Below are 26,892 nucleotides of genomic sequence, written 5' to 3'. Positions count from 1 at the left end.
AATGTATTAACAATGTATTAATGATATATTGATGATATATTGATATATTAATGATCTATTGAGGATGTATTGACCATGTATTGACAATGTATTGATGATATATGGATGATATATTGATGATATATTGATCACGTAATGACAATATGTTGATATATTGATGATATATTGACAATACATTTACAATGTATTGATGATATATTGACAATGTATTGATGACATATTGATGATATATTGACGATATATTGATATATTAATGATCTATTGAAGATATATTGGCAATTTATTGACAATATATTGATGATATATTGACAATGTATTGACAATATATTGATGGTATAGTGAAGATTTATGACAATGTATTAATGATATATTGACAATGTATTGACAATATATTGACGATATGTTGACAATATATTAACAATGTATTGACAATATATTGATATATTGATGGTGTGTTGAAGATTTACTGACAATATGTTGATGATGTATTGACGACATATTGCTGATATATTCACAATATATTGATGATATATTGATGGTGTATTGCCAATGTTTTGATGATATATTGACAATGTATTTCTACATTGATGATATATTGACAATATATTCACAATGTATTGATGATATATTGACAATGTTTTGACTACATATTGATGATATATTGACAATGTATTAACAATGTATTGACAATGTATAAATGATATATTGACGATATATTGATATATTAATGATCTATTGAGAATATATTGACAATGTATTGACAATATATTGATGATATATTTACGTGTATTGACAATGTATTGATGACATATTGAAGATGTATTGGATATATTGACCAGGTATTTACAATGTATTGATGATATATGAATGATATATTGATAATATATTGATGATGTATTGATGATGTAATGACAATGTGTTGATATATTGATGATATATTGACAATGCATTGATGACATATTGATGCTATATTGACAATGTATTAATGATTTATTGATGATATATTGATATATTAATGATGCATTGAGGATATATTGACAATGTATTGACGACATATTGATGATATATTGACAATGTATTAACAATGTATTAATGATGTATTGAGGATATATTGACAATGTATTGACAATAATTTAATGAAATATTGACTATGTATTGACAAAATATCAATGATATATTGATATATTGACCACGTATTCACAATTTATTGACGATATATTGACAATATATTGACGATATACTAACAATGTATTGACAATATATTGAGATATTGACGGTGTATTGAAGATCTATTGAGAATGTATTGATGATATATTGAGAATGTATTGATGATATATTGATGATATATTGGTGATACATTGACAATGTATTGACAATGTATTGACGTATTGAAAATGTGTCGATATATTGATGATATACTGAGGATACATTGATGATATATATTGACAAAAGCATTGACAAAATAGTGTCAATGTATCAGTGGGGGATATCAGATATCAGTGGGCAGCGCGTCCACGTACACTGCCCACTGCTCCTGCTGTGGCCCCAGAGGAAGGACAAGCCAGGATGGTTCAATGCAGAGGATCCATTACACCAGCACCATCAAAGCATGTGTGTGTGTGTGTGTGTGTGTGTGCAAGCGTGTGTTGTGGTGTGTTGTGTGACAAATAAAGACTGTTTCTTCTTCTTCTTCTGATATATTAACAATGTATTGACAATATATTGATGATATATTAAAAATGTATTGGCTATATTGACCATGTATTTAAAATGTATTGATGATATATGAATGATATATTGATAATATATTGATGATGTATTGATGATGTAATGACAATGTGTTGATATATTGATGTATTGAAAATGTGTTGATATATTGATAATATACTGAAGATACATTGATGATATATTGACGATATATTGATGATATATTAAAGATGTATTGGATATATTGATGATATATTGACCATGTATTGACAATGCATTGATGATATATGGATGATATATTGATGATATATTGATGATGTATTGACGATGTATTGATTATATATTGACAATGTTTTGATATATTGATGACATATTGAAGATATATTGATGTATTGCCAATGTTTTGATGATATATTGACAATGTATTTATATATTGATGATATATTGACGATATATTGATGATGTATTGACGATGTATTGACGATGTATTGATTATATATTGACAATGTTTTGATATATTGATGACATATTGATGATATATTGACTATATATTAACAATGTATTGACAATATATTAACAATGTATTGACAATATATTGATGAAATATTGACGGTGTATTGAAGATGTATTGACAATGTATTGATAAATTGATGATGTATTGACAATGTATTGATGACATATTGACGATATATTGACAATATATTGATGATGTATTGACGATGTCTTGAGGATATATTGATGTGTTGACAATGTGTTGATGATATATTGATGACATATTGAAGATATATTGATGTATTGCCAATGTTTTGATGATATATTGACAATGTATTTATATATTGATATATTGACGATATATTGATGATATATTGATGACATATTGACGATGTATTGACAACACATTGATGATATATTGACAATGTATTGATGATATATTGATGATCTATTGATGATATATATATCCAATGTCTCGACAAACGATATACTGATGTATTGCTGCACCTTGATGCTGTGCTTATAGCTGTAGCTGCTGCCTCCGGTGCTGCAACTCCTATGTTTGGTGAAGATGATGATATTCTGGTAGAGGAAGACGCTCCTCATCCCCGTCCTCTTCCTCCTCACCCCTCCGCACACCAGCAGCTCCCCCACCCGCAGCAGCTCACCCCGCTCCGCCACATTCACCTGGGTACAGGAAATCACAGTTCAGGCACGAAGCAGCTTCTGCTTTGTCCGCCTAGCAACAGGAAGTCACTTGTCAAACAGGAAGTAGCTCCTGCCTCGCCTGCCTAGGGACAGGAAGTCACTTCTCAGACAGAAACCTCCAGTAGCTCGGGAGGGAGTATCAATCCTGTGAGTGCTCCCCTCCCTCCCCAGGAAGTAGTCACGTCCTGGCCATGTCATCGTGTTTTCATTCAGGCGTTCTCACCGGACAGCCCACCATGAGGTCACTGGTCCTCAGGTCTTCCCCATGGCGCTGGGCGTGTCTGAGGGCGGATAGGGCAGAGTCACTGGAGGGGTTGAGCCCCCCCAGCTCCTCCAGGGCCTCGCAGTACTGCTCCAGCCTCTGGGTGGGAGCGTGGAGGCACTGGGGGAAGGCCAGGGGGGGGAGGGGGGCGGCCTTTGTCTGATGATGGGGGAGAGAGAATTATGAATTATTATTATGATTATGGGATGTCTGTGGCTCTATAACTTGTGAAGATTATCTGATCTTAATAGTCATCTTCATCTCACCTTGAAGTACTCTGCAGCCTGAGTGACGAGTGGAGAATCCAGGTCTGGTTTGGTCCTGATGTAGTGAGAATACTGAAGAAAGTGATCACTCTGATGGAGGGAGAGAAAAGGTGAGGAAGGAAGAGAAGGAGGAGGGGAGAGGGGGGGTCAAAATATGTAAATATCAAAGTAATTCGTATTGAACCGATTTCAGTTTAATGAAATTAAACACACATTGTGTGTAAATAACATCATGTCATCATGACACGAGTAATAAATATAAATACTGAAAGTCAATCATAAATCTTATTAATGCAAATGTAAAACACTTTCTGTTTTCAACAGATAGTGACCTCATCATCGTGGTTTGTTTTATAGCACAGTAAGATCGTACCTGTGACCGGAGTTTGACTGTTTAATCACTGTATGAGAGACACCCGAGGATATGATTGGGGGCCATAATCTTGTAAATGACCTCTCTTCTCTATAAAGGCCTCTTCAACAGAAGTAAGGGCAGACTGATCAGACCACTGTTTTGAAGTACTCTGTATCTTTCCCTTTATTCTGCAGATTTAATATCTTTAATACTCTCAGTTTGTTTTTCTGTCACGGGCACATTAACTTCACTGACTACGCAGTGAGAATTCTCCGACAGACAATATATCCAAACAGGATGTCACTTCATGCACTGAGCAAACAGGAAGTGACCGACTTCCCAAACAGGATGTGACCTTATTCACTGCGCAATCAGGAAGTGACCTCAAACCCAAACAGGACGTGATCTCATGCACTGAGCAAACAGGAAGTAACCTCATGCCCAAACCGGAAGTGACCTTGTGCTGAATAGGAAGTGATGCATCCACTCACATATCTGCTGAAGCAGTCGTGCTGCAGCAGGCTGTGCAGCAGAGCGCCCTCCATTGCTGGGAGCAGGTGGTGTGCGTGGAAGGCACGGAGGCTCCTCCACCCGGGGAACAGCAATTCCACCTGGCCACGCACCGAGGGTGGAGCACCAGGAGCCTCCAACAGGGGGAGCAGCCGCTCCTCCACCTGCTGCAGGACGGAGACGTACTGACGCTCTGAGCTCAGCAGCCTGCACCACAGGAGGTACAGCCTGCTGGGGGAGGAGGGGGAGGAGGGGGAATAGGGGGGAGGTTATTGATTACCTCTGATCTCCATATCTGAGTATTGGTTCTTGATTACCTCTGTGTGGTGCTTCCCGCTCGTTCTGCCGCCATCTCCCTGTCAGCCCGTCCCAGCAGCACGTGTTGCCGTGGTGACGCGGTGTAGTCCACCACCTCCTTGCTGCTGACCTCCACCCCTCGGATCAGCACGCCTCCCCCCGTCCTCCCGTTTCCTCCCTGCGTCCTCCCCTCTCCTGCCGCCGTCCTCCCCTCCCCTCCCCACTCGGGGAGGACGGCGGCCAAGCCGGCCGCGACAGCAGGGTCTGCGAGCGCCCGGCGGCCCCGCCAAGACATGGGGGAGGAGCCTCGGCCAGCAGGGGGCTCAGCGGGTCGAGCACTGCACGCTGCTGCCACCCTGCGGGGGGCAAGCAGCGCCTGCAGGTCGAAGCTCGGGTGACGCTTCCTGGGTGGCTTGGGAGGGGGCGGAGCCTCTGGGGGCTGCGAGGGAAGTTAGAGACGAGTCAAAATAGAGCCCTGCACTACAAGCTGGCAGCACATCACCTCCACCAACTTCTACCCTCATCTACCTCCACCCTCATCCACCCCACCCCCATCCATTCTCATCCACCTCCAACCCCATTAACCTCCACCCTCATCCACCCCCACCCCCTTCACCTCCACTTCATAGACCCCCACCCTCATCCACCAACCCTCGTCCACCTCCACCTCCACCCACCCTGATTCACCTCCAACCCCACCCACCCTTATTCACCTCCACCCCTATCTACTCCCGATCCACCTCAAATAAAGTCTTACAGTCTTCTTGGCTGGATTCAGGAGGTTCTGCAGGAACTTCCCTCCACCTCCATCCTTCCTGTTACCCCTTTCCTCCCCTATCTTCAGGGTGGAGCAGGTCTGGGGTCTGAACAGAGAGGCCAGGGACCCCCAGGACTGCAGGCCTCCGTCCCCGGCCCCGACCCCCCAGTCCCCCTCGCCCTCCGGCCCCATCAGGTCCCACAGGCTGCCAGCCAAGGGGGTCTTGGCCTTGCCCTGGCCCTGGCCCCGTTCGGCCTGCAGGAGCCGGGGCTTCACCTGGGCCACGGTGCGCTGGTAGCGCTCCACCGTTTGGGTCCACAAGTCCAGCAGCGCCCCACCACCAAGCTCCAGGGCCAGGGAGCGGGCATCCTGGAAGCGGGACGGAGGGATGGGAGGGAGGGAGGCCAGAGGGGAGGAGGAGAGGGAGGAGGGGGAGGAGGAGGAGACGGCATCACACCACTGGGTGGCCTGTGAGGGAGGCAGGAGAAGGAGAAAATATCTTAAAGATGTGAGAAAAAATACACATACCAGTGACTAGACAATCTAGTTATACAACTAGTCACACTAGTTATGGAATTAGTCATACTAGTTACACAACTAATCTGGTTATACAACTGGTTATACAACTAGCCATATGCGTTATGACTAGTCATACAAGTTATGAAACGAGACACAGTAGTTATACAACTAGTCATACTAGTTACACAACTAATAATACTAGTTGTATAAAAAGCCACACTGACTATAAAACTAGACACACAAGTTATAAACTAGACATACTAGTTAAAAGCTAGACATACAGGTTATACACTGGAAATACTAGTTATAAAACTAGACATGCAAGTTATATAACTCGTAGTACTAATTATCAAACAGACAAACTAGTTATTAAAACTAGTCAAACTAGTTATACAAGTAGTCATACTAGTTATAAGAATAGGCATACTTGTTACTCTAAAACTAGACATACAGTTATAAACTAGACAGTTATAAACTAGACATACTATTTATACAACTAGACATACAAGATATAAACTAAACGAGTCATACTAGTTATACAACTCATAAGACTAGTTGTACAACAAGCCAAGTCATACTAACTAGTCACTGTTATAATACTAGACAAACTAGTTAAAAACGAGTCATACTAATTGTAAAACTAGTCATACATGTTATATAACTAGTCATACTAGTGATATGACTAGTGATACTAGTGATACAACTCGTAATACTAGCTGTACAACAAGCCATACTGGTTATATAACTCGTCATAATAGTTCCTAGAGAATCTAGTTATTACTACTAATCATACTAGTTACAAAATTAGAGTTAGTATGAGCTAGTATGACTATTTATAAAACTAGTCATACTAGTTATACAACTAATCATACTAGTTAAATAACTAGCCATACTAGTTATATGACTACTAGTTAAACAACTTATAATACTCGTTTTACAACAAGCCATACCGGTTATATGACTAGTCATAATAATTTTAAAACTTGACAAATGAGTTATTACAACTGGACAAACTAGTTATACAACTAGTCATACAGTTTCTACAAATAGTCACACTAGTTATACAACTAATCATATTAGTTATACAACGAGTCATACTAGCTATTAAACTAGCCAAACTAGTTATTAAACTATACATACAAGTTATGAACTCGAAATACTAGTTATAAAACTAGGCAATTGTTATAAACTAGTCATACTAGTTATAACACTAGACATGGATTTAGAGACTAATGCCACAACCTCAACCTCCCAAAAGGTTAATTGAAAGACGGGTAGTTAAGATTAATATGAATAAATGTATAAATACTAAAACTATAAAATTATAGTAAACTACATAAAAGCCAGACTGAATAAATGGCTTTTTAGTTTACGTTTAAAAACATCAATATTTTCATCTCCTCTGGAAGGTTGTTCCAGCAGCTGGGAGCGTGCTAGTTATGCAACTAATCATATTAGTTATACAACTAGACATACTAGTAATAAACTAGAGTACTAGTTACAAAAGTAGACTGTGGCAGACTAAGGGGGCTTGGTCAAGCCGCCGCTGCAGACAGGCGGTGCAGCCTCCCATCCCGGGACGGCTCAGGTGCTGTGGATTAAGCGAATCAACGGAGGCACTCTGCTGATTCATCCGATCCCAAAACAGGAAGGAATAAATGTTTGGTTGTCCCCACAGTGAGGATCGATGTGCCTGCAAGACCGATGGCACTAAGCGAGTTCAGTCAGACAGGCAAGCTGCCGGACAGACAGCGGAGATCAGAAAGCGGTGAGCCACATGGACTATTCACATATTGGCCTGCGAGCCCCTGAGTTTTTCCATTTGGCCCACGAGCCACCATTTGATTTTAAAAGATGATGCAATAAACACTCCAACCGGTGCTGTTTGGCCTCCGCCTGCCTCCTCTTCCTCATTCCCTGGGCCTGCGCCAGTACGCACCTCTACAAGTGGCACCTGAACAAACACGGAGCAGCGCGAGGCAGAATCCCAGACGCCCTCCCCCCCAGAACAGATGGTGGCAGCCTTTGCCACAATGCAGGAACAGCAAACCCTGCAGTTCAAGGAGATTGCGAGGGTCCCCAGCGGGACCAGGGGGCGCTCCGGGAAAGCCAGCAGGCCATCCAGGTCCTCCTCTGTGAGCGCACCAGATCCAGTGAGGAACAACCGCTGGGCCCCCTCATTCCCCAGCAACAGAAGATGACAGGGGAGGACGATCACGAGGTCTTCCTCACTAACTTCGATCAAATGGCCGAGGTGCCGGACCGCGAGCAGGGGTGGCGGCTCACTCCCCTGCTTGCGGGAGAAGCCCAGCTGGCGGCGCATGCCCTACCACTGGAGCAGAGGATGAGCTACACCGTCGCCCAGAGGGCAGTGCTGGAACTGGTCGGGAGTACACTGCCTGCCCCTCCGGTCACTTCCATACAACACTGCGGGCTGGCGGTTCCTGCACGCCAAGCAGCTCCTGGACGCGGCCCAGTGGTGGCTCCGACCGGAGGGGTGCTCCCCGCACCAGATCGTCGAGGCGGTGCCCACCGAACAATTAATGGACAATCTCCTGGCCCACGCCGCTAGCTGGGTAAGATGCCACCAACCAGCCTCCCTCCAAGCCACCATAGCCCTCACGAGGACCACGCAGAGTCCTACGCCCACACCAGCGCCTACCACACCGGACCAGAGAGGGGCCCACCGAGAAGCCCGTGCTTGTACCCGGCACGGGAGTCATCGAGGGACCAGCCGGTAGCCCAGCAGATCCCATGGAGGGCTTTCCTCTGGAACAATCGCGGGACGACACGCTTTGTGGGGCCTTTGAGCGGGTAGATAAAATCAATGCTGGGTTAGTGGGTCTCTGCGCTCACTCACCTGTATTTTGTGGTGATTAGGGATAGATTATATTAACTGCAGCCATTTGACCGCAGTGCTCGGGCCTATTGTTTTATATTAGTCCTAGTGGCCAATGCGACGCAATTCCCAGTAGCAGTGCCGTTGCACAGTATTACGGCCAAAAATGTGGCCTCCCCTCGCCTCGGGATTTCGAAGGAAATCCTGACCCACCAGGGCACTTTGTTTATGTTCCAAAGGTTCCAAAGTCGGCAGATCGCCCCGCGGCCCTTTTAAGTGACCATCTCTCTCCCGGCCCGAGCGCAGATGTCCCAGTGCTGCAGCAGCACTTGGCCGATGTGTTCTCTCCCCTGCCTAGCTGTACGCCCCTCATTCTCCACCATGTGGAGACGACCCCGGGGGTGAAAGTGCGCTCTCGAACATGTTGCCTGCCCAAAAACAAACGGAAAATAGCGCAGGCGGAATTAGAGGCCATGCTGGACATGGGGGTAATAGAGGAATCTACGAGCGAATGGTCCAGCCCTATTGTGCTAGTGGGTAAGCCCGATGGGTTGGTGCGGTTCTGCATAGATTATCGGAAGGTGAACGCGGTGTCAAAGTTCGATGCCTACCCGATGCCCCGCATCGACGAGCTTCTCAACCGGCCAAGTCTGGTTTGTTTTTTTATGACACTGGATTTAACCGAGTGCTACTGGCAGATTCCCTTGTCCCAGCAGTTCTCTGAACAATCGGCCTTCTCCACTCCGCAAGGCCTTTACCAGTTCTGTGTGCTTCCGTTCGGGTTGTTTGGTGCCCCCGCGACCTTTCAGAGACTCATTGACCAGGTCCTGTGTCCACATGCAGCATTGTCAGATTAAAGGAAGCTCTCCGTGGGGAGCCTGTACTGCATACCCCTAACTTTGCTCTTCCTTTCTGTCTGCAGATGGACGCGTCGGACAGGGGGCTTGGAGCCGTTCTCTTCCAGGAGGCTGAGGGTGTGGACCGGCCGGTGCTGTACCTCAGCCGCAAACTGGTAGAGCGGGAGACGAGGTACCGCACCGTAGAAAAGGAAAGTTTAGCGATAAAGTGGTCGGTCACCACCCTCTGTTCAGATCACGCCCCACTACAATGGCTCCACCACATGAAAGACATCAATACGTGGATAACCCGCTGGTATCTGGCCCTATAACCGTTCAACTTCTGGGTGATCCACCAGCCGGGTGCTCAGACGGTTGGAGCAGACTTCCTCTCCTGCTCTGGGGATGGGGGAGTCGGCTGTCAGCCGTACAGCGCCCGGCTAACTGCGACGGTGGGGTATGTGGCAGACCAAGGGGGCTTGGTCAAGCCGCCGCTGCAGACAGGCGGTGCAGGCACCCATCCCGGGGCTGCTCAGCAACTGTGGATTGGTCGAATCAAGGGAGGCACTCTGCTGATTTGTCCGATCCCAAAACAGGAAGGAATAAATGTTTGGTTGTCCCCGTAGTGATGATCGGTGTGCCTGCGAGACCGATGGCACGAAGCGAGTTCAGCCAGACAGGCAAGCTGCCGGACAGACAGCTGGAGATCAGAAAGCGGTGAGCCACATGGACTATTTACATATTGGCCTGCGAGCCCCTGAGTTTTTCCATTTGGCCCACGAGCCACCGTTTGATTTTGAAAGACAATAAAAGACAATAAACACACCAACCAGCGCTGTTTGACCTCCGCCTGCCTCCTCTTCCTCATTCCCTGGCCCTGCGCCAGTACGCACCGCTACATAGACATACTAGTTATAAAACTAAACATACTAGGCATAGAAGTAGACACTCGAGGTATACAACTAGACACTCGAGGCATACAACTAGACACTTGAGGTATACAACTAGACACTTGAGGTATACAACTAGACATACTGGGTATACAACTAGACACTCGAGGTATACAACTAGACATACTAGGTATACAACTAGACATACTAGGTATACAACTAGACACTCGAGGTATACAACTAGACACTCAAGGTATACAACTAGACATACTAGGTATACAACTAGACATACTAGGTATACAACTAGACATACTAGGTATACAACTAGACACTCGAGGTATACAACTAGACACTCGAGGTATACAACTAGACATACTAGGTATACAACTAGACACTCGAGGTATACAACTAGACATACTGGGTATACAACTAGACACTCGAGGTATACAACTAGACATACTAGTAATAAAACTAGACATTCTAGTTACACAACTAGTGTGTGTGACTGCGTGTGTGTGTGTGTGTGCGCAGGGACCTGTGTGAGTGTGCTCAGCAGCCTGTGTGTGTGGTCCAGTCGGGTCCAGCGGTCCGCCAGGCAGTGGCTCATGTCCCGGAGCCGCTCCCTGACGGGGGCCAGCCGGACCTGCACCGCACCCAGACCCGCCCACTGCAGCTCCGCCCAGCCCTGCAGCTCGGACAACAGGTCCAGGGTGTCGCCATGCACGTCCTGGGGGGGGCGGTGAATATTCAAGTGAACGTCATTATAATAACTATTATTCATAATAATAATAATAATAACAATAATAAAAATAAATATAGCTGCGGCAATACACAAAATCCAGTTTAGTCGTTTTCGGCATGTATTACAGTTTTATTTTTTAAATATCCCAGAATAACAATGTTTTAAATATCCCTGAATAACGTGTTTTCTGAATAATGTTGGTTCCTGGATCACGCAGTGCGGACATAAAACAAAAGCTTGGTTCCTCCAGCAGTTCTGAGAACTTCCTGCGGTGCCAAAACGTCTTCATTGCACCATTAAAGTCTCCGGGGTTTTGTAAAATGCAGAATGAGTTTTCCAAGTTTCCTTTAAAGGCAGCATCAGCTCAAGCTTTCTGTCTCAATATCCTGCTCGCAAGTAGCTGGATGCAAATGAGTGCCCGGAGACGAAGCTTGGACCTATATAACGTCCGATAAGGATGTCACAAAGCACCCACTTCTGAAAATAATGAAATGACAACAGTTTTTCACTAGAACCGGAACGTCTGAAAAGTCCTGGTTCAAACGAGACCTCAACCATGCCTGTGCGTTCTGCTGTTGTCGTGTTCCAGATACTTTTAGCCACAAAAATGCTGAGATGAATATAAAAAATATATAATATTAATAATAATAATTATAATAATAATAATTAGTCCAAATCACCAACTAACCAAATTACAAATCACCACTCACTCACTCACTCACGTTTGCTGTCTCCCTGAAGGTCCGGAACCTCTGCTGAGTCAGGGTCAGTCTGCTGAGGCTCAGGGGCGGATCCCTGTAGACCTCCATCTGGTCCTGGACCTCCTGGACCGCCCTGTCACACTGAGAAGTACACAGGTAGTACACACTGATACTGAGTAGTGCCCACTATGCAGGTATTATACAGGTACTATGCAGGCATTACACAAGTAGTGCACAGGTGCTACGCAGTTTTTATACAGGTACTATGCAGGTATTACACAGGTACTAAGCAGGTATTACACAGGTACTAAGCAGGTACTAACGCAGGTATTAAACAGGTACTAACGCAGGTATTAAACAGCAATACGCAGGTATTATGCAGGTATTATACAGGTACTACGCAGATATTACACAGGCACTATTACCTGTTCCAGTCTCTCCACCAGCCCCGCCAGGCGTCCCAGGGCCTCCAGGTCTCGTCCTCTCTGATTGGACAACTGGACGAGGCAGTGCAGGGCGTCGTCCACACTTTCGTAGAGGTCGGAGGTCGCAGCCAGGGCAGCTCTGCGGGGTTGGAAGTCAAAGGCCAAAGGTCAAAAGGCTGTGTTCAGTTATCTACTGCATGTAGGAAAACTGACAGGGAAAGTCCTTTTGACCTGCAGTCCGGGGAGCTGTGAGCCAGTCCTGATGTGCTATTGGTCAGCCCCGCCAGCCAGGCTCCGCCCCTCTGCTGCAGCTCTGTCAGCCGCTGGTCGGACAGGACGCTCGTCATGAGCCGCCGGTGCCTGGAGAGGCTGCTGGGAACAGTCTGTAGGGGGCGCCAGAGACCTCGTTAGTGCCTTGCTCAACAGCCGGTGAACAGGGTGGTTGGCGCAAATGGGGCTTAGCATGCTAAGTTAAATGCTGACAGGTAGGTAGCTAAAGGGGCTACCTCGATGGTGTCCGGCAGCGACTCGGCATCCATGGACCGCAGTGCCTCTCCGAGCAGAGAGAGGGCGCTCTCACAGCGCTCCGTCAGGCTTTCAAGGCTCTGGAGGAATGAGAAACCAGGATCAACATGGCATCCAGGACCTTCTGCTGGAGCTACATGCTAAATTGACATGCTACCCTTTTGACTGCATCTCTGACTCCTCCCCCCTGACCTCCTCCCCTGGGAGCCAGGAGGTGTAGGAGCTCCTCCTTACCAGCCTGAAAGCCAGCCAGTCCTGGTGCGAGTGGCTGAAGTCTCCGTCCAGCTCGGTGGGAAGCTGCTGCCGGTCCACGTACTGCTGCAGGACAGCGGTTCCCCGAACCACGTGGACCTGGAGGTGTTAGCGCGGTTAGCACGAGGTCAGAAAACACAAGACAGAAGGAGCCCCCCCCTTCTTTAGGTTATATGATCATGTTCCAGGATTGTGTGTGTACAACTGATTGCTTCTACATTTTCTAACTTCTTCAAGTTCCAACATGTTGTTGAATCCTGAGTTTATTCACAGGCGTCTTCTTTACAATTAGGCACAGTAGGTAACTGCCAGGGGCTCCAGGAAATGTCCATGAAGGCAGGGTAAGTGAAGCCAGAGGATCCATGATGAGGCTCATGATCTGTGAATCAGCCTCAGAGACCAGCTCTGTTTTTCTCTGAAGGAGGTTGTTCATATGTCCAGTAAATAACTAGGACCTCTACTATTATAACTAGTATGTCCAGCTTTATAACTTTATAACTCATACATCAACTTCAACCAGTATTCTACTTCAACTAGTGTTTCGGGTTTTAAAACTAGTGTGACTAGTTCTATAACTTGTATGACTAGTTCTATAATTAGTTTGTCCAGTTTATAACGAGGACATCTACTTTTAAATCTAGTTTGTCTACTTTTATAACTAGTATGATGAGTTTTATAACTCGGATGACTACTTCTATAACTAGTACTTCTACTTTATAACTTGTACATCGACTTCTATAGCTAGTATGTCTAGTATTAAAACTAGTATGTCTACTTCTAGAACTAGTTTGTCTAGCAAATAACCAGTACCTCTACTTTTAAAACTAGTTTGTCTCCGTTTATAACCAGTATGTTTATTTTATATGACTAGTATGTCTACTTTTATAACTAGTGTCTACTTTTGTAACTTGTACTCTACTCTTGTAACAAATAGGTCTAGTTTTATAACTAGTATGTCTACTTTTGTAACTAGTATATCTAGTTTCATAACTAGTACGTTAAATTGTATAACTAGTATGTCTGGTTTTCTAACTAGTATGTTTACTTTAATGACTATTATGTCTAGTTTTATCACTAATATGTCTACTTTTGTAACTAGTACGTCCAGTTTTATAACTAGAACATCTACTTTTATAACTAGAATGTCTACTTTTGTAACTAGAATGTCTACTTTTGTAACACATATGTATATTTTTGTAACTAGGACGTCTAGTTTTATAACTAGTACGTCCACTTTTATAACTAGTATGACTTTTGTAAATTGGATGTGTACTTTTGTGACTAGTACTATAGTTTTATAACTAGTATGTCTACTTTTGTAACGAGTATGTCGAGTTTTATACTGAGTACATGGGCTTTATATTTACAGTATCTACCTTTATAACTAGTATGTCTCGTTTTAAAGCTAGTTCTATAACTAGTACTGACTGCTTCTATAATTAGAATGTCAAGTTTATAACAAGTACATCTACTTTTAAATCGAATATGTCTACTTGTATAACTAAGATGACTAGTTTTATAACTATGGATATAGCTAGGACTAGTTCTATAACTAGTAAATCAACTTTATAATAAGTTTATAACTTGTACATCTACTTCTATAACTAGCATGTCTACTTTTATAACTAGGATGTCTACTTATAACTAGTGTGTATAGTTTAGGACTAGTATATCTACTTTTAAATCTAGTATGTCTACTTGAATAATGAGTACGACTAGTTTTAAAACTAGTATTACTTGTTCTACAATTAGTTTGTCTACTTGATAACTTGTACATCTACTTCTATAACTAGCATGTCTAGTTTTATATCTAGGATGTCTACTTCTATAACTAGTGTGTATAGTTTAGGACGAGTATATCTACTTTTATAACTAGTATGTCTAGTTTGGTAAGTAGTATGTCTAGTTTTGTAACTAGTATGTCTAGTTTTGTAACTAGTATGTCTAGTTGTATAACCAGTATGTTAAATGTAATGACTAGTTTGTCTACTTTTATAACTAGTATGTCAAATGTTAACTAGTTTTGTAACTTGTACTCTACTTTTATAACTAGTATGTCTAGTTTTAAAACGAGTATGACTAGTTCTATAAATAGTAAGACTAGTTCTATAATTAGGATGTATGGTTTATAACTAGTACATCTATTTGTAAAACTAGTATGTTTAGTTTTGTAACTAGTATGTCTCCTTTTATAACTAGTATGACTAGTTTATAACTAGTATGACTAGTTCTATAACTAGTACGTCTTCTTTATAACTTGTATATCTACTTAGATAACTCAAATGTCTAGTTTTAAAACGAGTATGTCTAGACTGACTATAACTAGTTCTTAAATTAGTAGGTCAACTATATAAGTCGTTCATCTACTTCAACAACTAGTATGACTAGTTATATAATTAGAACATCCAGTTTATAACTAGGAAATCCACTTTTACATAGAGTATGTCTCGTTTTAAAACTAGTATGTCATCTGCTATAACTAGTATGTCTAGTTTTATAACTAGTATGCCTCTTCTTATAACTAATATGTCTAGTTTTATAACTAGTTTGTCTACTTTTGGAACTAGTATGTGTAGTTTTATAACTGGTATGTCTACTTTTATAAATAGTTTGACTAGTTGTATAACTACTGTAACTAGTTATACAGTATACCTCGTACATCTACTTTTTAACTCGTACATCTACTTCTATAACTAGTAGGTCTACTTTATATTTCCGGTTTTAAAACTAGTATGTCTACTTCTAGAACTAGTATGTCTAGTTTTATAACTAGTATGACGGGTTCTATAATGAGCATGTCTAGTTTATAACTAGTACATCTACTTTTAAATCTAGTTTGTCTATTGAATAATGAGTATGACTAGTTTCAAAACTAGTATTACTTGTTCTATAACTAGTTTGTCTACTTTATAACTAGTATGTGTAGTTTAATAACGAGTATGTCTACTTTTGAGACTAGTACTCTCGTTTCATAACTAGTGTGTTTACTTTTATAACTAGTATGTCTACTTTTGTAACTAGTATGTTTCTTTTTGTAACTAGTATGCCTAGTTTTATAACCAGAATGTCTACTTTTACAAATAGTATGATTATTTTTATAACTACTGTAACTAGTAGTATACCTAGTACCTCAACTTTATAAGTTGTACATCGACTTCAATAACTATTATGTCTAGTTTTAAAACTGCTATAACTAGTTCTTAAATTAGTAGGTCAACTCTATAACTCGTACATCTACTTCAACAACTAGTATGACTAGTTATATAATTAGAACGTCCAGTTTATAACTAGGAAATCCACTTTTACATTACAATGACTAGTTTTAAAACTAGTATGTCTACTGCTATAACTAGTATGTCTAGTTTTAAAACTAGTATGTCTACTGCTATAACTAGTATGTCTAGTTTTATAACTAGTATGTCTAGTTTTAAAACTAGTATGTCTAGTTTTATAACTAGTATGTCTAGTTTTAAAACTAGTATGTCTACTGCTATAACTAGTATGTCTAGTTTTATAACTAGTATGTCTAGTTTTAAAACTAGTATGTCTTCTGCTATAACTAGTATGTCTAGTTTTAAAGCTAGTATGTCTACTGCTAAAACTAGTATGTCTACTGCTATAACTAGTATGTCTAGTTTTATAACTAGTATGTCTAGTTTTAAAACTAGTATGTCTTCTGCTATAACTAGTATGTCTAGTTTTAAAGCTAGTATGTCTTCTGCTATAACTAGTATGTCTAGTTTTAAAACTAGTATGTCTTCTGCTATAACTAGTATGTCTAGTTTTAAAACTAGTATGTCTTCTGCGATAACTAGTCTGTCTAGTTTTAAAACTAGTATGACTAGTTCTCTAACTAGTATGACTAGTTCTATAATTAGTATGTATGGTATATAACTAGTATGCCAACTTTTGTAACTAGTACATCTAAATGTATTAATAGCATGACTAGTTTTATAACTACTGGGACTGAGCAGTGAGCACTTTTATAACTAGTACAACTAGTTATATAACTATTGTGTCTGCTTTTATAACTAGTGTGACTATTTTTTAGTGAGACTGAGAAAAATAGTCACAGCATTGTATTATGTAACTATTATCCTCAAAATGAATATTAATGAATACTATTTCCTGTAGTACCAATAACACATGACATGAGTCTTCCATTGTAGTTTCCATGTAGCGCCAGCAGCTTATGTTAGCATGTAGCAGAGTGATACGAGGGAGCTAAAACCTGGAGGAGAACTGGTTACCATGGTTACTGGTTGAAGGAAAAGAAAAGAGGAGCTTCACCTCAGTCCCCTCCACATGGAGAGAAGGTTCCAAACCCTCGTCCATCAGAAGAAGGATGGAGCCCAGAGCCCCCGGGACCAGGAGCTACACACACGGATAAGCACACATACACACAGACAGTTAATATTATGAGGCCAGTACATTGTGATATTATGAGGACAGTACCTTATGAGGACAGTACATGATGAGATTATGAGGACAGTACATTATGAGGACAGTACATTATGAGGACAGTACATGAGATTATGAGGACAGTACATTTTGAGAACAGTGCATTATAAAATAATGAGGACAGTACATTATGAAGACAGTAAATGCTGAGATTATGAGGACAGTCGATTATGAGGACAGTACATTATGAGGACAGTACATTATGAGGACAGTACATGACATTATGAGGACAGTACATTTTGAGAACAGTGCATTATAAAATAATGAGGACAGTACATTATGAAGACAGTAAATGCTGAGATTATGAGGACAGTCGATTATGAGGACAGTACATTATGAGGACAGTACATTATGAGGACAGTACATGAGATTATGAGGACAGTACATTTTGAGAACAGTGCATTATAAAATAATGAGGACAGTACATTATGAAGACAGTAAATGCTGAGATTATGAGGACAGTCGATTATGAGGACAGTATATTATGAGAACAGTCCATTATGAACTAATGAGGACAGTAGATTATGAGAACAGTACATTATGAGATTATGAGGACAGTACATTATGAGGGCAGTTCATGATGAGATTATGAGGACAGTCAATAATGAGGACAGTACATGATGAGATTATGAGGACAGTAGATTATGAGGACAGTACATGGGATTATGAGGACAGTACATTATGAGGACAGTGCATTATGAAATAATGAGGACAGTACATTATATAGACAGTACATGATGAGATTATGAGGACAGTAGATTATGAGGACAGTACATTGTGTGATTGTGAGGACAGTACATTATAAAGACAGTACATGAGATTATGAGGACAGTAGATTATGAGGACAGTACAGGAGATTATGAGGACAGTACATTATGAGAACAGTGCATTATGAAATAATGAGGACAGTACATTATGAAGACAGTACATTATGAGATTATGAGGACAGTAGATTATGAGAAATTGAGGACTGTACATTATGAGGACAGTACACTATGAGATTATGAGGACAGTACATTATGAGGACAGTACATTATGAGATTATAAGGACAGTAAATTATGAGGACAGTACATTATGAGATTATAAGGACAGTACATTATGAGGAAAGTACATTATGGGATTATAAACCAGCACATTATAAGGAAAGTACATTATGAGATTATAAGGACAGTACATTATGAGGCAAGTGCATTATGAGATTATAAGGACAGTATATTATGAGGCAAGTACATGATGAGATTATAAGGACAGTATATTATGAGAAATTGAGGACTGTATATTAGGAGGACAGTACATTGAGAAATTGAGGACTGTATATTATGAGGACAGTACATTATGAGATTATGAGGACAGTACATTATGAGATTATAAGGACAGTACATTATGAGATTATAAGGTGTGACAGTTTGACCACTCTCACTGTCTGTTTAACTGCCTATCAATAAGCGCACATTGATGGGTAGTGTTTGAACAGCAACTAAGATCAGTCAAGCACACATTCAAGCTCTTTATCCAAGAAACAAACAATCTCTCTCACCATGGCTCTGCACTGCAGACTAAAAGAGTCAGGGTGGGGGTGGACTCTTTAAGTAGTGTCAGGAACCTCACCAGCCACTGATTGGGCCAATTGGGCCAAACCATGTTCTCTCCAAGGTTAGGGGTGTCATAGGAGGACACTATCATGGACAATCAAGGATCTACGAGCTCAGTTTCTAAATGGACATTGACTTTGAGAAACACTGATCTACAAGCTGATGTGAACGTTTAACATGCATGTTGTATTTAGATGAGTTTATTTGTGTTTGGTCTGAAAAGATGCCACGGTATTCGGATCCCCCTGTTGGTTGGGCCTGTCTAGTGGGAGGGGCCATGAGTTATATAAGGTGCGAGTGGCTCTCTTTTTGACAGTCTGCTGTCTGGTACCTGAAGTGTCTGTGCTGAGCCGGGGGCTCAGCGCTCCATGAGCGTGTCGAATATCTAATGAGATGATTATTCTATTATGTTGTAAACCATGGTTAAATGCATTTATTGAGTTTTGTTTGATTTAATTTGACTTTATTTTAATGTATGTGATTATTGGATTATTGTTTATTTGTGGTTATTGACAAAGTATTTTTAATATATTTAGAATATGCTCTATTTCAGAATTGTTTATTTTCTATTTCCAGATATTTGGGTTTTTGGTCTTCTCTGTAAGGTTGCTGCACTTGACACTTGGGGTAAATAAATGTTAAAATCTATTTGAAACTGTGTGCCTTGGCATCCTTTGATCTTGAAAGTCCGGTTGTACAAGGGTTGCATTACCCTCACCCGAGACGGGGTGTGACATAAGGACAGTACATTATGAGGACAGTACATTATGACATGAGGACAATACATTATGAGGCAAGTACATTATGAGATTATAAGGACAGTACATTATGAGGCAAGTACATTATGAGATTATAAGGACAGTACATTATGAGGCAAGTACATGATGAGATTATAAGGACAGTACATTATGAGGCAAGTACATTATGAGATTATAAGGACAGTACATTATGAGGCAAGTACATTATGAGATTATAAGGACAGTACATTATGAGGCAAGTACATGATGAGATTATGAGGACAGTACTTTATGAGGACAGTACATTATGAGGAAAGTTTGTTATGAGGACAGTACTTTATGAGGACAGTACATTATGAGGCAAGTTTGTTATGAGATTATGAGGACAGTACTTTATGAGGACAGTATAGTATGAGGACCTTACATTATAAGGACAGTACTTTATGAGGACAGTGTAGTATGAGGACAGTACATTATGATGACCGTACTTTATGAGGACAGTACTTTATAAGGACCGTACTTTATTAGGACGGTAAATATCCATCTCACCTGGAAGCGTGTGAAAGCAGGAAGGCAGACGGAGGAGGGCGGAGCCTTCCTGCTGTCAATCAACACTGTTAGACCTTTCTGCTTGGCTGCGGGGCTGGGGGGGCGGGGGGGGGGGGGAGGCATGAGAGAGAGGGGTAGGTTAGGTTGGGTTAGGGTAGGTGAGGTTAGGTTAGGTTGGGTTAGGGTAGGTGAGGTTGGGTTGGGTTAGGGTAGGTGAGGTTAGGTTAGGTTGGGTTAGGGTAGGTGAGGTTGGGTTGGGTTAGGGTAGGTGAGGTTAGGTTAGGTTGGGTTAGGGTAGGTGAGGTTGGGTTGGGTTAGGGTAGGTGAGGTTAGGTTAGGTTGGGTTAGGGTAGGTGAGGTTGGGTTGGGTTAGGGTAGGTGAGGTGAGGTTAGGTTAGGTTGGGTTAGGGTAGGGTTAGGGTTAGGTTAGGTTGGGTTAGGGTAGGTGAGGTTAGGTTAGGTTGGGTTAGGGTAGGTGAGGTTAGGTTAGGTTGGGTTAGGGTAGGTTAGGTTAGGTTGGGTTAGGGTAGGTGAGGTTAGGTTAGGTTGGGTTAGGGTAGGTGAGGTTAGGTTGGGTTGGGTTGGGTTGGGTTAGGGTAGGTGAGGTTAGGTTAGGTTGGGTTAGGGTAGGTGAGGTTAGGTTGGGTTGGGTTAGGGTAGGTGAGGTTAGGTTAGGTTGGGTAAGGGTAGGTGAGGTTAGGTTGGGTTGGGTTAGGGTAGGTGAGGTTAGGTTGGGTTGGGTTAGGGTAGGTGAGGTTAGGTTAGGTTGGGTTAGGGTAGGTGAGGTTAGGTTAGGTTGGGTTAGGGTAGGTGAGGTTAGGTTAGGTTGGGTTAGGGTAGGTGAGGTTAGGTTAGGTTGGGTTAGGGTAGGTGAGGTTAGGTTAGGTTGGGTTAGGGTAGGTGAGGTTAGGTTGGGTTGGGTTAGGGTAGGTGAGGTTGGGTTAGGTTAGGTTGGGTTAGGTTAGGTTAGGTTAGGTTAGGTTAGGTTAAGTTAGGTTAGGTTAGGGTTAGGGTGAACCATCATCTGCAAGGTCGTTTGCATCTTCAATACATACGTTGACCACCAGAGGGAACTAGAACCAACTCTATTGAAACTATATAAAGATATAGAAACTATATAAAGATATAGAAACTATATATAGATATAGCAACTATATAGAAACTATATATAGATATAGAAACTATATATATAGATAGCAACTCTATTGAAACTATAGATATAGAAACTATATAAAGATATAGAAACTCTATAGAAACTATATATAGATATAGAAACTATATATAGATATAGCAAATACTGTATATATAGATATAGCAACTCTATAGAAACTATATAAAGATATAGAAACTATATATAGATATAGCAACTCTATAGAAACTATATATAGATATAGCAACTACTGTATATATAGATATAGCAACTCTATAGAAACTATATAAAGATATAGAAACTATATATAGATATAGCAACTCTATAGAAACTATATATAGATATAGAAACTATATATAGATATAGCAACTACTGTATATATAGATATAGCAACTCTATATAGATATAGCAACTCTATAGAAACTATATATAGATATAGCAACTATAAATAGATATAGCAACTCTATATAGATATAGAAACTCTATATATATAGAAACTATATATAGATATAGCAACTCTACAGAAACTCTATATAGATATAGAAACTATATATAGATATAGCAACTCTATAGAAACTATATATATAGAAACTATATATAGATATAGCAACTATAGAAACTATATATATAGAAACTATATATAGATATAGCAACTCTATAGAAACTCTATAAAGATATAGAAACTATATATAGATATAGCAACTAGATATAGATATAGCAACTAGATATAGAAACAATATACAGTGGTACCTGGACTTAGGACTGCATCTACTCACCACTAATCCAAGATACCAGCAGTGATAGTCGCCAACATCTGTATCAACTTGCGACCGACTGCTCCAAGATACGACCGTGGAAATTTGCCGTTGGCGCATCGGCAGCCAGTCAGCAGTCAGTCAGCAGTCAGTCAGTCAGCAGTCAGTCAGCAGCCAGTCAGTCAGCAGTCAGTCAGCAGTCAGTGAGTCAGCAGTCAGTCAGCAGTCGGTCAGCAGTCAGTCAGTCAGCAGCCAGTCAGCAGTCAGTCAGCAGCCAGTCGGCAGTCAGTCAGTCAGCAGCCAGTCGGCAGTCAGTGAGTCAGCAGTCAGTCAACAGTCGGTCGGCAGTCAGTCAGTCAGCAGTCAGTCAGCAGTCAGTCAGAAGTCAGTCAGTCAGCAGCCAGTCAGCAGCCAGTCAGCAGCCAGTCAGAAGTCAGTCAGTCAGCAGCCAGTCGGCAGTCAGTGAGTCAGCAGTCAGTCAACAGTCGGTCGGCAGTCAGCCAGTCAGCAGCCAGTCAGCAGCCAGTCAGCGGGGACCTCCATGGTGTGTGCACGTAGTTGGTGGCTTATGGATATTTCTTTCATATTTACTGTGTTTGTTCTGTGTTTTTTGTTTATTTTCATCCTTCATAATGTCGTCGTTTTATGGAAAAGCTGCTTTGACATACGACTGTTTTAACATACGACCGTTCTTATAGAAGGAATTACAGTCGTAGGTCGAGGTCCCACTGTATAGATATAGCAACTCTATATAGATATAGAAACTATATATGATATAGAAACTGAAACATAGATATAGAAACGACATAGATATAGAAATTGAAACAAAGATATAGAAACTGAAACACAGATATAGAAGATGAAACATAGATATAGCAACTGAAACATAGATATTGAAACTGAAATATAGATGTAGAAACTGAAACATAGATATAGAAGATGAAACAGATATTGAAACTGAAACATAGATATAGAAACTATATATAGATATAGAAACTGAAACATAGATATAGAAGATGAAACGTAGATATAGAAACGACATAGATATAGAAATTGAAACAAAGATATAGAAACTGAAACACAGATATAGAAGATGAAACATAGATATAGCAACTGAAACATAGATATTGAAACTGAAATATAGATGTAGAAACTGAAACATAGATATAGAAGATGAAACAGATATTGAAACTGAAACATAGATATAGAAACTATATATAGATATAGAAACTGAAACATAGATATAGAAACTGAAACATAGATATAGAAACGACATAGATATAGAAATTGAAACAAAGATATAGAAACTGAAACACAGATATAGAAGATGAAACATAGATATAGCAACTGAAACATAGATATAGAAGATGAAACATAGATATAGAAACGACATAGATATAGAAACTGAAACACAGATATAGAAACTGAAACACAGATATAGAAGATGAAACATAGATATAGCAACTGAAACATAGATATTGAAACTGAAATATAGATGTAGAAACTGAAACATAGATATAGAAGATGAAACAGATATTGAAACTGAAACATAGATATTGAAAATATATATAGATATAGAAACTGAAACATAGATATAGAAACTATATATATAGAAACTGAAACATAGATATCGAAACTGAAACATAGATATAGAAACGATATATAGATATAGAAACTGAAACATAGATATAGAAACTATATATAGATATAGAAACTGAAACATAGATATCGAAACTGAAACATAGATATAGAAACTATATGTATAGAAACTGAAACATAGCTATCGAAACTGAAACATAGATAGAAACTGAAACATAGATATAGAAAGTATATATAGATATAGAAACTGAAACATAGATATAAAAATGATATCTAGATATAGAAACTTAAACATAGATATAGAAACTATATATAGATATAGAAACTGAAACATAGATATAAAAATTATATATAGATATAGAAACTGAAACATAGATATCGAAACTGCAACATAGATATAGAAACTATATATAGATATAGAAACTGCAACATAGATATAGAAACTTTATATAGATATAGAAACTGCAACATAGATATAGAAACTGCAACATAGATATAGAAGCTCCTCACCGAGTGATCCGGTGGAAGCAGGTCAGGATCCTTGCCACCTCTTCCTCACTCAGACCCTCTTCAGGGTCCTGGACCTCCAGGAAAACCAGTGCCCGGGACAGCCTGTCCACAGTACCTGGAGAGGGAGGGGAGGCTGAATTCCAGTTTAATCCCAATTTGCTGTCGGTCCTAAAATCAAGAGACTAACTGTTCATATATAGACCACCTGTTAATATAGACTTACTGTTCATATATATACACCACCTGTTAATATAGACTTGCTGTTCATATATACACCACCTGTTAATATAGACTTGCTGTTCATATATATACCACCTGGTAATATAGACTTACTGTTCATATATATACACCACCTGTTAATATAGACTTGCTGTTCATATATATACCACCTGGTAATATAGACTTACTGTTCATATATATACACCACCTGTTAATATAGACTTGCTGTTCATATATACACCACCTGTTAATATAGACTTGCTGTTCATATATATACCACCTGGTAATATAGACTTACTGTTCATATATATACACCACCTGTTAATAGACTTGCTGTTCATATATATACCACCTGTTAATAGACTTACTGTTCATATATATACCACCTGTTAATAGACTTACTGTTCATATATATACCACCTGTTAATATAGACTTACTGTTCATATACATACACACCACCTGTTAATATAGACTTACTGTTCATAAATATACCACCTGTTAATATAGACTTACTGTTCATAAATATACCACCTGTTAATATAGACTTACTGTTCATATATAGACCACCTGTCAATATAGACTAACTGTTCATATATAGACCACCTGTTAATAAAGAGTTACTGTTCATATATAGACCACCTGTCAATATAGACTAACTGTTCATATATAGACCACCTGTTAATATAGAGTTACTGTTCATATATAGACCACCTGTTTATATAGACTTACTGCTCATATATATACACATACACTCACCGGCCACTTTATTAGGTACAGTTGTTCAATTGCTTGTTAACACAAATAGCTAATCAGCCAATCACATGGCAGCAGCTAATTGCATTGAGCCATGTAGACATGGTGAGGATGACTTGCTGAAGTTCACAAACCCAGCATCAGAACGGGGAAGAAAGGGGATTTAAGTCACTTTGAACGTGGCATGGTTGTTGGTGCCAGACGGGCTGGTCTGAGTATTTCACAAACTGCTGACCTACTGGGATTTTCATGCACAACCATCTCTGGGGTTTACAGAGAACGGTCCCAAAAAGAGAAAACATCCAGTGAGCGGCAGTTGTGTGGACGAAAATGCCTTGTTGAGGTCAGAGGTCAGAGGAGAACGGGCAGACTGGTTCCAGACGATAGAAAGGAAACAGTCACTCAAATAAGCACCGGTTACAACCAAGGTTTGCAGAACAGCATCTGTCAAGGCACAACACGAGGAAACCTTGAAGCAGATGAGCTACAGCAGCAGAAGACCACACCGGGTGCTGCTCCTGTCAGCTCACAACAGGAAACTCAGGCACCAACAATGAGGAATAGATGATTGTAAACACGTTGCCTGGTCTGATGAGTCTCCATTTCAGCTGCCACCGTCACATGGTCGGAGCAGAATGTGGTGTAAACAACATGAAAGCATGGCTGCATCCTGCCTGGTATCAAGGGTTCAGGCTGCTGGTGCTGGTTCAATGGTGTGGGGGGTATGTTCTTGCCACACTTTGGGCAAGAACAGCTGAGCATGGATTAAAGGCCACAGCGTACCTGAGTATTACTGCTGAGCATGTCCATCCCATAATGAGCACAGGGCAGGGTTTCTTCAACATGACAATGAGTTGACTGTTCTCCAATGGCCTCCACCCTCACCACATGTCAATCCAGTAGAGCAGCTTTGGGAGGTGGTGCAACGGGAGCTTGGCCTCCACCCTCACCACATGTCAATCCAGTAGAGCAGCTTTGGGAGGTGGTGCAACGGGAGCTTGCCCTCCACCCTCACCACATGTCAATCCAGTAGAGCAGCTTTTGGAGGTGGTGCAACGGGAGCTTGGCATCATGGAGGTGCAGCCCACAAATCTGCAGAAACTGTGTGATGCTGTCAAGTCAATATGGAGCAAAACCTCTGAGGAACATTTACACCACCTTGTTCAATCTATGCACCAACAATGAAGGCAGTTCTGAAGGCAAAAGGGTCCAACCCGGTACTAGCAAGGTGTACCTAGTAAAGTGGCCGGTGAGTGTATACCACCTGTTAATATAGGGCTAACCGTTAATATACAGACTAACTCTTCATACAGTATATAGACCACCTGTCAATATAGACTAACTGTTCATATATATACCACCTGTTGATATAGAATCACTGTTCATTTCTATATACCACCTGTTAATATATACTTTCTGTTAATATACAGTATATATCACCTGTTATTATAGACTAACTGTTCATATCAAGACTTACTGTTC

General features: G+C 40.8%; 1 protein-coding gene across 4 annotated transcripts in view; it reads right to left on the bottom strand.

Annotated features, from left to right (window-relative positions):
- arhgef40 (Rho guanine nucleotide exchange factor (GEF) 40) overlaps positions 1-26,892 on the bottom strand; it is a 70,310-nt gene that overhangs the window by 14,297 nt on the left and 29,121 nt on the right. For 2 of the 4 annotated variants that reach the window (XM_080023426.1, XM_080023428.1), the window contains exons 8-22: positions 24,438-24,552; positions 20,424-20,517; positions 17,374-17,457; positions 13,066-13,182; positions 12,813-12,911; positions 12,538-12,689; positions 12,307-12,445; positions 11,903-12,022; positions 10,974-11,165; positions 5,355-5,822; positions 4,618-5,036; positions 4,282-4,531; positions 3,436-3,525; positions 3,131-3,328; positions 2,707-2,886 (exon numbers count right to left, since the gene is read on the bottom strand). In XM_080023426.1, the coding sequence (XP_079879552.1) occupies positions 2,707-2,886; positions 3,131-3,328; positions 3,436-3,525; positions 4,282-4,531; positions 4,618-5,036; positions 5,355-5,822; positions 10,974-11,165; positions 11,903-12,022; positions 12,307-12,445; positions 12,538-12,689; positions 12,813-12,911; positions 13,066-13,182; positions 17,374-17,457; positions 20,424-20,517; positions 24,438-24,552 (2,717 nt within the window). Of the gene's footprint in view, positions 1-2,706; positions 2,887-3,130; positions 3,329-3,435; positions 3,526-4,281; positions 4,532-4,617; positions 5,037-5,354; positions 5,823-10,973; positions 11,166-11,902; positions 12,023-12,306; positions 12,446-12,537; positions 12,690-12,812; positions 12,912-13,065; positions 13,183-17,373; positions 17,458-20,423; positions 20,518-24,437; positions 24,553-26,892 lie in introns of those variants that run through there. The other 2 variants (XM_080023427.1, XM_080023429.1) reach the window with 2 other exon arrangements.

Source organism: Zeus faber, assembly GCF_960531495.2.
Source record: "Zeus faber genome assembly, chromosome: 22".
Taxonomy (NCBI): domain Eukaryota; kingdom Metazoa; phylum Chordata; class Actinopteri; order Zeiformes; family Zeidae; genus Zeus; species Zeus faber.
The sequence above is the reverse complement of the archived record's forward strand: the minus strand, read 5'-3'. Positions and strand labels throughout refer to the sequence as shown.